General features: G+C 40.9%; 1 protein-coding gene across 1 annotated transcript in view; it reads right to left on the reverse strand.

The window, feature by feature from the left end:
- The window catches only part of LOC119741229, a gene marked incomplete at its 3' end in the record, with an annotated part of 34,230 nt that extends 23,586 nt beyond the window's left edge, over window positions 1-10,644 (reverse strand). Inside the window, 2 exon segments of the mRNA XM_038216972.1 lie at window positions 2,331-2,439; window positions 10,403-10,644. Of these exon segments, the coding sequence (XP_038072900.1) occupies window positions 2,331-2,439; window positions 10,403-10,501 (208 nt within the window).
- Window positions 10,645-13,019: the final 2,375 nt, after the last annotated feature.

The following is a 13,019-nucleotide window of genomic DNA, read 5'->3' on the forward strand; positions in this document are numbered from 1 at the left end:
GTGGGGTACTATTTTGCCTTTTTGGTGTCCGCATGTACATTGGTGTCCTCCATAATTTGCCTTGGTGCTCTCAATCATTTGCCTTGGTGCAATTTCCCATTCCTTGGTGCTCTTTGGTAAAAAAAATTGAGGAGGTACGGCAATAGAGGGCGCTGTTGGAGCTACCGCAGAACATTTTGGGGAAAAAAAAGGATTGACGTGCATGATTAAAATCGACGCGCGCGCTGACCAGAGACCGACTTATATTTTTTTTGGCCTTGGGCCCATTTTGGAATACGGGTCCGAAGTTTGGAATCCTCATGCTAAAGGCCTTAACAATGCGATTGAAAAAGTTCAGAGACATGCCACCAAATCTATTCTGAGAAGTTCTGCCTCGTACGAGGAGCGTCTGAAAGAGTTAGACCTCCTAAGCCTAGAAGATCGTCGCAAACTCAAGACCAATGTTCTCTTTTTCAAGGGCCTCCAGAATTTGACGTCTATCACAATTTATGATAAGGTCAGCTTCCGCAACACTGATTTCCACAATCTGACATCCTCCGATTCTCCCACTTTTATTCCCAACAAATGTAAAACTGGCATTTTTAGGCAAACTTTTTTTAACCGCATAAACAACTCCTGGAACGAAATTCCATCTAACCTAAGAAATCCACAAGTGCTTTCTTTTTTTAAATCGGGCCTACATTGTACTTGACCACTACTCACTAGCCAGTGATGTGTAATTTGGGTAGAGTTCACCCGTATATTTTTTATTATGCTAGTGCAAAAATTTGTGGCCGCTTTTAATCGTAGTTTTTCCTTTTTCTATTGAGTTTTTTCTTTGAACAGTATTTCCTTGTTTTCTTTGATTGTTTGCTTGTTGTTGTCCTTGTCCCCTGTTTTTCGGTTTTGATGTGTGAACAAGAGTCCCCATTTAGTGGGCCTGTGTGCCTGTTCGGGGTTTCCCTTTTGCACCACATGTCATTTCTAATGTATTTGTGCAATGAAGGTAATAAAATAAAATAAATAAAATAAACTCTTTAAAAAAATGGGACCCAGTTTATTCTAGCAAACATATGCACTGAAGGGGTGAGGAAGGTACATTTAAGGATCGTCCGTGCGGCTTTCTTTAGACATTTGTGGAGAATATTGTTGTGAGATAAATGTATCTTCCTCCTCATACAGTACAACAGTATTTAAAAGTTGGCATAACTGAGCTTACAACAATTGTGTGCAAGCTGCTTTGGGTATTAACATACCCAATTTAGACGAAACTATTTTTCTTACATTCGTGTATGTATTTATTAACGTGTGGGCCCCAACTTAATGGTTTGTCAATAATAACTCCCAAGCATTTACAACACTTTGCTATTAACAATAAGACTACCAGTATCAGCTATGTACATGTTCAATTGTATTGGAGATTTCTGCTTTGAACCAATCAGCATGCATTTAGCATGCATGCAACAATTGCTACATGTTAAAGTAGAGTCATCTGCAAACATCAACAAAAATAGTTTTGGGGATATAAGATGGTAGATCACTGGTGTAAATAATGAATTAAAGTACACCTAAGAATGACCCCTGCGGAACAGGGGTCATTCTGGCGACCATCTGGCGACCTCCCAGATGATGTAGAATCAGCCTGGTCCTGCATATCCTCAAACATCCCTGAAACAGCTGATGTAATAATCGGGAGGAAACAACGCCCGAAACAACGCCCAAAATAACGTCCTTGGCTTAACGACGCACATGACCCTCCCCTACCCCACCCTACCCAACAAACTGAAATATTAAACTACCGGTACATGTAACTAAAAGATCAAATGCTTACATTTATGTACATGTACGACATCACCACCATCACCACATTCCCCCACCCCGTTCCCCACCCTTCTCCCATCCCCTTCCCCTACCCTTTTGGAACAAAATTCGGCAAGTCAGAATTCTGAATAAATTAAAAAAGTTTCATCCCTGCTCTACATGCATTCAATAAAATCTACATCAAGTCTACAGTCTCACCCCGTTTGGTTAAATGAGTGTTTGGATTTGGGGTTTGTTACCAAATTTTCCTATACATGTAGATGCAATGCATGCATCAAATATCCAGCCAAACCAATACATCTATGTAAATCATCAATGAAGAGCATTTTCTTTTCCGTCAATTTTGCCCCCCCCCCCCCCATTTTATTAAGCAAAAGTTTTTCTCGAAATAGCAGAGAATTACAGAAAATGTTCCGTATTATTTGATAGGTTCTGCAGTTGTATGGGTCCCATATATGGTACACATGCAACTGAATGGGAAATAAGGAATAGGACATATTTCTTTCATAATTTCAAGGTAGTATACTCACATGGCAATATATCTTTGTATCTGTTTTTGCGTATGTTGCAGTCACGTTCCCCTTCCTGAGAAGGGTAAGTCTTTTCTGTCTTATACCTCATAGACTGCTGCTTGAGTGCCTGTAAATTATGCAAAACAACCAAAAACAAGATTACATGTACACTGCTCCCCTTAGTAGCCAATAAATGCAACTTACATGTGACAGTATCCACGTACAATTAGTTCCCAGGATGTACCAAAGATAAAGGAGTAAGCACTAGTGTTGGGCGGTTCAAGAATTTCTGGAGCCGGTTCCAGTTCTCTAAAAAAGAAGTGGTTCTACATGTAGTCGGAACCAGCTCCCGGAAAATTCAATAAAACACAAAAGCCCTTGCAATTACATGTAAAGTAATGGTAAATGTGTCACCTTCAAGGTCCTTGCTCCGTGAATTTTGGTGTGCAATACATGTTATTCTATAATGATTGGCTTTTTCTAGCGAAACTATGGATATTGTGTTATTAAAAGCAAATTTAAGAGTTTATTACTTTATTTTCTGTTCCTTGCCTATGATTTTGTTTACTGCGCCGACCGCCGACCGTGTAGAATGATGCACCACACACGTACCGGTACCGGTAAACACGATCGGAGCTGGCTAATTGTACCAACGTGTACCTGTTGTACCCTGGTCCATCAGAGCCGATTCCAGCACTCAGGTCCGGTTCCAAGCATGCTCGCACTAGGAGTCAAGCTTACCCAGCAGCAAGTAATTTGTACACTGAATGCGTATGCGTAAGTTCCCCGCTAGCGAGCTGCGGGGTTAGGCAGTCTGATAAAACCTGACTCCTATGATATGACCAGAGTGCTGAGTAACTTGTGATCTCCGCTGGCTGCACTGCAGGCATGCTTGGACCCGGCTCTTGAGTGCTGGAGTCAGCTCTGATGGACCTGGGTACAGGTACAAATACCCGGCTCTGAACGAGTCATGGATCTACACAGATGTTAAATTGCATGAACATGAATACATCCAGTACCTCAGGTTGCTCTGGTAAAGGTTGGTGTGACGGCAACTTGATACATACACCAGACAAAGTTTATACAGAGGCAACTGGGCAGACCGGCCAAATGAATAATTTTAAAGATCATCACCTTCATGAATACAGAAGTATAGGGCCAATTTTTATTTCTACCATGGAAAAAAATCCTGATGTCTCGATGTACTGGGACGGTGCGGGTAGCAGTGTCGGTAACAACTCGATTACTCGAGTACACACAGGTACTCGGCCCGTACTCGACTATCAGTCCTCAAAAAAATGCTGGACTTGGCCCGTACTCGATTCTTCATACTCGAAAAACCGGACTGGACGGTTTGGTAATCGGTACTCGACCCCAGTAATCGGGAGTACACATCCAGTTCATTTCTTTTTAATCGATTCAATTGCTCAACCTGGAACGCATTGCTAGTACGATGGCGCGGTTGCAGCCTGCATTACGGCTTAGTCTAGTTCCCGCCTCCCCAATGTTACTAACATTCATGAATTGGGAGCTATCCGCGCTCATGCTTCTTATGTTCGTTCGCTCATCTCTTCACAGTTTTTCAATATGTAGGACTATTTGTGTACAATTGAAATAACAAACAACCAGCAATTGAGGTCTCGCTTTTTGGTTGGTTTTGTAAATTTTGGGTTTTTCTTGGGTACTTTGTTGTCTGGAAAAAGGTTTCTTCAAAATAGCTAATACTTCAGGTGTCTTTTTTTTTTTTTTACAGGTGAAAACAAAGAGTGCCAGTTCATTCATTGATTTGATGAATTTTGTTTTCTATGAATTTTTTATTTGTTACATTGTTTACACTAATAAAAAGTTGTTTAGTGTCAACCAGTTGGTAAAGAAGATAAGATAGCATGCTGTGTTTGTTTCTATTTTATTTAATTTATTCGTTTATTTTGTTAAATTGATTTGTGTACTTTTTTGGTATTGTTCTCGAACTCGGACTCAGACTCGAACTTAGGTACTCGGCCCAGTACTTGGCCTTGAATGGTTTCTTACTCGGTGCTTTGGACTCGGACTCGTCATAGTGTACTTGGACTCGGACCTGGACTTGACCCCTAAAGTACTCAGAGTACTCTGTACTCAGCTTACTACTGGTTCAGACGAAATTGAATGATCAACGTGATACATGTACTTTTAATTTGCATGCATTTTTACAGGGACAACTGCAGCTAAAAGAGGATAGAATGCTCGAATATTGAAATTGAATGATTCTTTTTTTGATTGGTGAATGACGATCTGTGTGATCTTTCAATTTCAATCTAAATTGAATGAGCCAGGCGTCAAATTAAATGAAAACTTGGTGAAATTGGCCAGGAAAAATGTTTATTCACATATTTGGGTATTTTTTGGGGGAAAAGTATATTTTAGGGATTCTACTTACCTGTCCTTGCTTAAATAACATTTTCTAAAGAAACCGGATGAGTATGAGGACATAATAAAGATCCAAAATGGCTACCTTTTACTCCAAAGTTGCGCGCATTTACATTTCCCCCAGATATCATGAAGTAGTCTTGACAAACCTCAGTATTGATGAGCTTCAAATTCACAAAGTTACTTACTTGCACAGTAACAAAACTAAATGGAAATCGTGTGAAAAATGAAAACATCTTGATAGTTAGCCCAAAAAACAAAACAGGGGGAAAAATAAGGTGTCCGTAAATTCGGATAAAAATTAGCCTAACGTGGGAGACTTGAACAAGTTTAAGGAAATCCACAAAACTAAGAGATTATTGTTGCTTACAAAAAATATGTCAATGTCGAAATGTTGTTATTTTACCAATGAATTTGGGAACTTGTTCAAGTTTCCCAAGTTAGGCAACCCTTACCCTACCTTTTAGCCCATTTTACAGACACCTCGTTTGTCTTTATTTGCTGGGCTAAATATCACAATGTTATCATTGTTCACATGATTTTTCCATAAGGTGTTAATAGAGTAACTGTGCCAGTAAGCAACTTGGTGAATTTGAAGCTAATCAATACTGAGGTTTAGCAAGACTATACTGAATGATCTCTGGAGACAAGATAAATGCACACAACTTTAGGGTATAGTCATTTTGGATTGTTAGTACATTGTTTTGTATGTCCTCATGATTATTCAGTCACTCATATGCGTTATGTTAGAAAGTTAAACTGAAGTAGGATGTACTACTTGGATTTTTTAGGACTTTTATATATCATTCTAGGGACCTTAGGGCCTAACCTGGCCTATAGAAATGCACTGTGGTAAAAACAATTCTGTTGCAATTTGAGTGAGGTCAAACCTTATTTTGCCTGGACTAACTGGATATTGCATATATTCTGCAATGTTCGAGAAAGTGTCTGAAGTAAGGTGCTCTCTACCATGTGTCCACAATGCAATATTTCCGGCCGGACACGCGAGTGTGGAACAGATGAGTTCCAAAGTTGTTACAAAATACAAAAATGAAAAATAGAATTAGCTGTTGCAAACTGCTTACCAACCAAAAGGACCTATGGTATAAATGCAAAAAAATAGTTAGTGGCCTGACGTTTCGACCCTAGCAGAGTCTTTCTCGAAGGCTAAAAATGTTTAGCCTTCGAGAAAGACTCTGCTAGGGTCGAAACGTCAGGCCACTAACTATTTTTTTGCAAAATACAAAAATGAAATATTTTCAGCCCTCATCATGGTAGTGGATTTTTCAGTGTCGCTCGACAGCAGGTAGCTTACCTGGCAAAATGGCCTACAAGTTAAAAACATGGCCGAAACATCTGAAGCCCATACTTATGTATGGTTGTAGTGGGTTATGTCCTGCCGAAGCAGGCAGGGATTTGAGCTGGAGAATTCAAAGAAACTAATAAATCGTCGGCTGCACCACGAACCGACGTATCGCATTTTTTTGTGTTTCGAGAAAAACCGATTTAAAGTTGGTCATTATTTTGTAGGCTCATTCCATATACTCCCTGTGTAAGAATTCAAACTGTTTCGTTTTTGCTATTAAATTATAGATTGAACTTTATTGTATGCAATCCGTGTGCATCTGAGTTGCTTAGTTTTTGAGAAATTCAGTTCCAAAGTTATTTGTCACTTCGTGAAACAGATTTTTATCATGTTTATTGTATGTCATACAACGCGCTTAATAGTGGCCGTGTGCCAGATACGGAGATACGTCGGTTCGTGAAACGCTTAATTCAAATTTTTCATGTCAATGCGCCTTTGTGACGTCATAGCACTATGGGAATTAGCGTGTGAAGTGGCGTATAGTGGGGCATTTATCATTTTTTAGAGATATGCCACACAGTCTAATTAGCGTTCTTAGTTAATTAGAACTCCGATCGGAATAAAACTTTCTGAACACGAGCACTTTGATGAAATAATAACGTTAATGACAAAAACACAATTGAGCAAAAAATTGAGATACGCCGGTTCACGGTGCGACCGACGAAATGTTCCATGTATCAGTAAAAAAAAAAACTAAAACGAAAAATATCAAGCCCATTATCACGGTAGTGGATACTACCTGCGGAACTCTTATAACTGAAGGTCTTCCCGGGTGAATTTTCCCAAGAAAAAAATCAGAGGAGTTGTTGAGGATGTAAGACACCTATCCACATTAAAATAAAAATATTGTGATCATTTTAATGTTGGTTCTGTAGCGATAAAGATGCCCCTCCCAGGCCAAAAGCATCGGACCCATGATACACGTACTGTACATGCCGTGCATGAGGCCTATAGCGTGTGTACAAAAACCTGAGTGGGTAAAATGCGGAACTTTTTTTTATTGAAGGTCTTCCAGGGTGAATTTTCTCCAGAAAAAAAATCACAGGAGTTGTTGAGGATAATACACTTATTCACTTTAAAACTGTATTATTGTGATCATTTTTAATGTTGGTTCTGTAGCGATAAAGATGCCCCCTCCCACGGTATCGGACCCATTACACGTACTTTACATACTGTGGCGAATTTTTCCTGGGAGTCGAATTCAAACTTGGAGCCCCAGGAATAACGACACCCGTCTGAGGCGAACGCACCCGGTTTCCCAAGTCCAAATGGTACCTTAGACCCTAGAAACTACTCGCGCAATCTAATGGCCCTAGGGAATGAGCTCGTTTTGGGGAAAATATACCGCTAACTGGTTGCTGATAGTCTGTGCTCCGAATTACTCTGAAATTAACTCAAATCTGACTCAACTGAAAGCCTCTTTAAAATAGAATGACTGAAGAACCTCTACAAAAATAATGAATGACTCGGCAGCCTAACACTGGCCAGACCACCGATGTTTACATGCAAGGTCACTGGCCCCACGCTGTAAGACTCTGTGTTCACTTGTCTCGATACTTGAATTCACAACGGAAGTTAGCCGAACAATCATGGGTTTTTTCACTGAGCGGGTTTTCTTTCCAACCCAACACTGTGACCCAAAATGCATGCACTCAATTCCTTACTCTGTGTGAACCAAGTATTTCAACACTACTTTACAACAACAAGTCTCAAGTTAAACTAGAATAACGGTACAAAGAGACCGTACAAATAAACAGTACAACTAAACAGTACAATTTAATAATTCCCTCAGCTTACGCTGTTCACTATCGGCGTACACTCTGGCTTAGTACAGGAGAACAATTGCGGCCAATCTGCTATGCACGCGCTAGCCAACAGCGGAGTACGGTCAATTCCTCCATGACTCCAAAGACGATGGGTAAACGAAACGCCAAAACCGCAACTGACAGCTTTGGACCGAAATACCACTCCAAACTCAAGAATTACTCACTTCAGTCGACGTCTCTAGACCAGGGTACTCTGGCTTGACTTGAACTCACGCAACTCCGGCGAATATACGAACACAAAGTGGCACTGGCATGTCTCAAAAGTTTGCTCTGAACTTTCTCCAAAAACACGAACCATGATCTCCAACTATGAACTGATTTCTGAACACGAACATGAACTGATTTTCCCACTCCGCGCACGGCTTTTTATATACCGTGGGCGAAACCGCAAGGCATGGCTGAAAGCCCCGCCCGGCAACAGCGTGGGAAAAGCAGATTGACTTCTACCGCGTAGACTGGCGCTTGTCCACACAGTCTTTACCATGAAAACAATGACTTAACATAAGCCCCTAAAGTAGATTCTGGGTTACCCGTTATTTTATGATTAATATAAGACATAACAATTACGTCTATTAACAAGAGCTGTCAATCAAAGAATCAGATTTGTTCCCAGTCGCTACCGCTGTCTTGTCACAAAACTGTGCATTAGGCCTATAGCGTGTGTACAAAAACCTGGGTGGGTTAAACATGGAACTCTTATCACTGAATGTGGAAAAGCATCAGACAGACCAATCACAGGGCACTTTGATTGGTCAACTGGATTGGTCACCAATCAAAGTGCCCTGTGATTGGTCAGGTGACAAATCAAAGTGCCCTGTGATTGGTCTGTCTGATGCTTGCCAGGAAACAGTCTAGCCAGCCATGCACCAGTCTACTTTTCCTGAATTCAAAATGGCAGCCTCAAACAAGGTGTTTGTGACAAGGATGTTTCCCGAATTGAAGGTGAAATTTCTCTTTTCTTCCAAAAGTTATGTAAACCTAACCACCACCATTTGTATATTTCCAATTCCCACTGAAGCCTACAGGGTCGCATAAGGCAGTTTGAAGACTGTTTTGGGGGTGAAATCTGAAGATTTTGATTGAGGGCACGAGTGAAAATGGTCAAAAACAGTTATTAGTAACGCAATAAGGCTACGTACCAGTACCTAGGACTCTACTATAGCCCGACCATGTCCAAATGTTAAAAAAGGCAATTCGTAGAGTCCTAGTTACTCGGACTACTCAAGCCCTAAATGACAACCCAATGATAAAATTTAGGGCTGGGTAACTCCAGCTACAATTTATGATGATTTTAGGACCGAGTAATGGGATTTGAACGTCAGTCTTTTTTCCAATTGAGTATTTTGTCTCTGTTCAGTATAATCTTCATTGTTTTGCAGAGTTCTGCAGAGTTCCGCACGTTCTGCAAGTTCCGCAAAATACAGTCGTTTTCCTAGTTCCGGATTTGTCCTAGTTCCGGATAGCTTCAAATAAAAACCTACCTCTTTTGGATAAGTCTCCAATAAAAAAATTTCGGACGATGTGCATTTTGAAAAGGAAAATGTAAGCTCCTTGATTACACAAAGATTTTTCCGATAAAATCTTTAGAAGAGGAATTTTGGCCAGATTTCCGACTCGCACTTTGACATGTTTGGACGGTTTGTAGAAAATCGAGGGAGCTGCGAATCGACGATAAATTTTCTCCTCGTTATATCACTTGAACCGTGTGATTTCGAATATTTTGTTCACACACTACAGTCGTATAAACTATTCCATCGAATGCTTGTTGAATCAAAAATAAGTTGTAAAGTCGCAAATTTTTGAAAATTCACAAACGAATGACCGTATGCTTTTGCCTAGTTCCGGATAGCGCGGGCACTTACGACCCAACTACACGTGCGTTATCATCGATTTTGTGTGACGTATTCTGTGCTGTGTCAAAAGATTTTCGGTCCGTGCGTGAGTTCGAGCCGTTGCGCTGCAGACAAAAGTTTCAAAATCATTTACGTTTTTTTCTCTTTTTAAAATTTGCTGGAATTCTCTTGAATGAATTATTTTTGGAAAATGAAATAATACTTTATCAGAAGATAAGCCTATGCTTGATTTGGTTGGTTCTGGCTGAAAAAAAAAATTCTCGCGTTATTTTTTTTTTCGCGTGAAGCAGTTTTGATCGATTCGGAACTGATTGAACCGATCCGGAACTAGGAAAAGTGACATCGGTAGGGCCTACTTTTTACGTCGTAAAATCAAAATAAAAAGAGCTTAAATTTTGAAAATTATTTCGTGGTCTCTCTCCATCACTCAAGGTAAACTTTTTAATCAATGTCACTTGAATTTGTGGAGTAGTTGAGCCGAACGCAGCCTGAATGATGTTTGCTATCCGGAACTAGCTTGACTAGGAAAACGACTGTAGTCTGTAGTGTACTCGTTGCCGTAAAACATTACGATCCCGTCCGTTCACAACTTGACATGTTTACAGACTTACGCGTGTAAAACTTTATTTCACCACTCACCATGAATTCCTTCAGAAATCCATCTTCACCGTTCGTAGCCAACACCCGAAGATGTTCCTCGTGTTGTAAAAACGCTTCCAAACGTTCTCTTTGAGACATTTTAATAAGAAATCATCTAATCATAATTTAATAATAAACTGAGTAAGCTACTCTTGCTACGTAAAAGTTTAAAATTAAAGCTATAGTTTTACTAGTTAGCTTCAGGCGCGGCGCGGCTAGCTCTAGGGGAAGAGACACTGTGCATCTTTTTGTACGGTGACCTGTGAAACACGATTACGTCATCAAATTGAGCTATGGGGAAGGGCGCCCTTAGCGGTAGATAGGTAAACGCACGTGTAGCTAGCTAAATAACGTTAGCTCACCCGGCCGAGTCAACACGGGTAATATAAAAGCTGACGGGTCAGCCACCACAACCGGATCGAACCATGGAGCTATAAACATAGCTCCATGATCGAACGCACCCCTCGTGTAAACTGCGAGCGAGATTTCATTGATCAGTTAGGAAGAAAAAACGTTAAATAGCCGAATACACTGGAAATTAATTTTAAAAATGAAGGAAACGAATACATGAATAAAAGGGGGATAAATGGAGACCTGTCAGTGATAATATAGAGTGACACGTTGAGATTTTTAGCAACTTATCAATATCTGAGAATATAGGTTTTCTCGGTCAATTTCGGCAAATGAGCAGCCAATTTAACCACTACGCTATTCTATTTCGCGCGAAATCAAATGCTACTGAAAAGGGTCATTCGATTTCGTTTTATGACCAGTCAAATGTACTGTTGCGTCATTCGATTTAACAAAATAATCACGCAATTTAACAATTCAGCATTCAAATACGCAGGAGCTTTTTGAGGCGTGTGTTTAGTCATTCAAATTCATTTTTGGGCAGTCATTTCTGGAATTTGTGCAATCTAAAAAACGCTTTGTTTCCTTAAGAATGTTGAAGGCATAAATACGGTTCACTTTTTGGCACTTGAGTCACTTTGCCGATGTACTTCGAAGACGAGCTTTCGCTACAGTTTTACCCGCATATTTCTAGAAATGGCAGCTCGTGGTCGCTACGCTAGAGTGGCCCAGGTAGATCGAGAAAGGTTGATTGAGGCCTTCGAGGGAAACGAGCAAGACTACCTTGAGCTTGCGGTCAATTTGAACATCAACAAGTCCACAGCCAGATCAATTGTTGCAACATATTTGAGGACTGGAAGGCGAGAGACGCTGGCAAGAGGAGGAGCAACCCACAGCAAGATGGATGATGACATGCGAAACCACCTGCAAGGCATCCTTGACGCTAATCCCGTCTTGACACTTCAACAAATGAAGGCTAGTTTGAGTGAGCATCTGCCAGAGTAGCCCCAGGTTTCTACTGCCACCATAGCCAGGGCCTTGGATGGGATGATGATGGTACCAAGATGGTACACTGAAACTAGTGGAGGACGTCCCTGATGCAAGAAATTCCCCTGAAGTTCTTGATCAACGCGTCCAGTATGGTGAGTGGTTCCTGCAGCATGGTGTTCTGGCGCATCTAGTCTTCATGGACGAGACAGGTTATAACGTCTGGACTCGACGCTCCCAGGGTAGAGCTCCACGAGGGATCGCTGCAAGACGAGTCGTCGACAGACAACGAGGGAGAAATTGCAATGTCACCTTCGCTGTTTCTAGTGAAGTAGGCTTGGTGCACCACCGAATCGCATTCGAAACTGTGATTCGAGAGAGATTCGAGGAGTTTCTTGCGGACACAATTCAAGAGTGTGATGCAGTTTTCCCAGACGACGAACCCATTTACCTCATATACGACAATGCGAGGCCTCACGTGCGAGCCCAACTCCCTGAAGGTGCCAACCCAATGATCCAGCTGAAGCGCCTCCCTCCCTACTCCCCATTCCTGAACAGCACGGAGATGGCACACTCTGCATTCAAGGCTGCAGTTGAACGCATCCTTGGGTTACCTGAGTGGCAACAACGTGTCGGAGACAGACAGGCTGCCCAGCAAGCAGGAATGAACATGCAGCAGTGGAGGTGCGATCTCCTTCAACAAGCAGCCATCCAGAGCGTTGATGTCATCACCCAAGTGAAGTGCATGCAGTGGTACAACCATACCCAAACATATATGCCAAGATGTCTGGCACGCCAACAGATTGATGGTTGAGGAAGAAACAACATAAACAATAAAAAAAAACCAGGAAAAACATAAAGAAACACCCCATTCAAACACAATACAAAATGTGGTCTTGGTCAGTTAACCAATAAAGATCCCCCCCCCAAAAAAAAAAAATGAAGAAGAAAACAAAGAAGAAGAAAAAACCTCATTGGCCCCATGTAAAGTCTACTGGAAGTATAAATAAAGAAAACAAGGTTTGCCTGAATTAAAGTGAAGATACGAAACAGTTGCCTAGTACAGTTTATCTGTTTATTCGTATTTCTTTAGTCGTACTTATTTGAATTCTCTTTAAAGCGAAATTGATTGCCTCTTTACGAAATTGAAAAAAAAAAAAATCAGTAAAATATCCAGTCGAACCAGCTTTGCTAAATTGAACGATGATTGTGTGTCACGAAAAAGAATGACGATAATGCTAAATTGAACACAGTGCTAAAGGAATTTGAATGCCTCAAA

Source organism: Patiria miniata, unplaced genomic scaffold (assembly GCF_015706575.1).
Source record: "Patiria miniata isolate m_02_andy unplaced genomic scaffold, ASM1570657v1 HiC_scaffold_11, whole genome shotgun sequence".
NCBI classification, from domain to species: Eukaryota; Metazoa; Echinodermata; class Asteroidea; order Valvatida; family Asterinidae; genus Patiria; species Patiria miniata.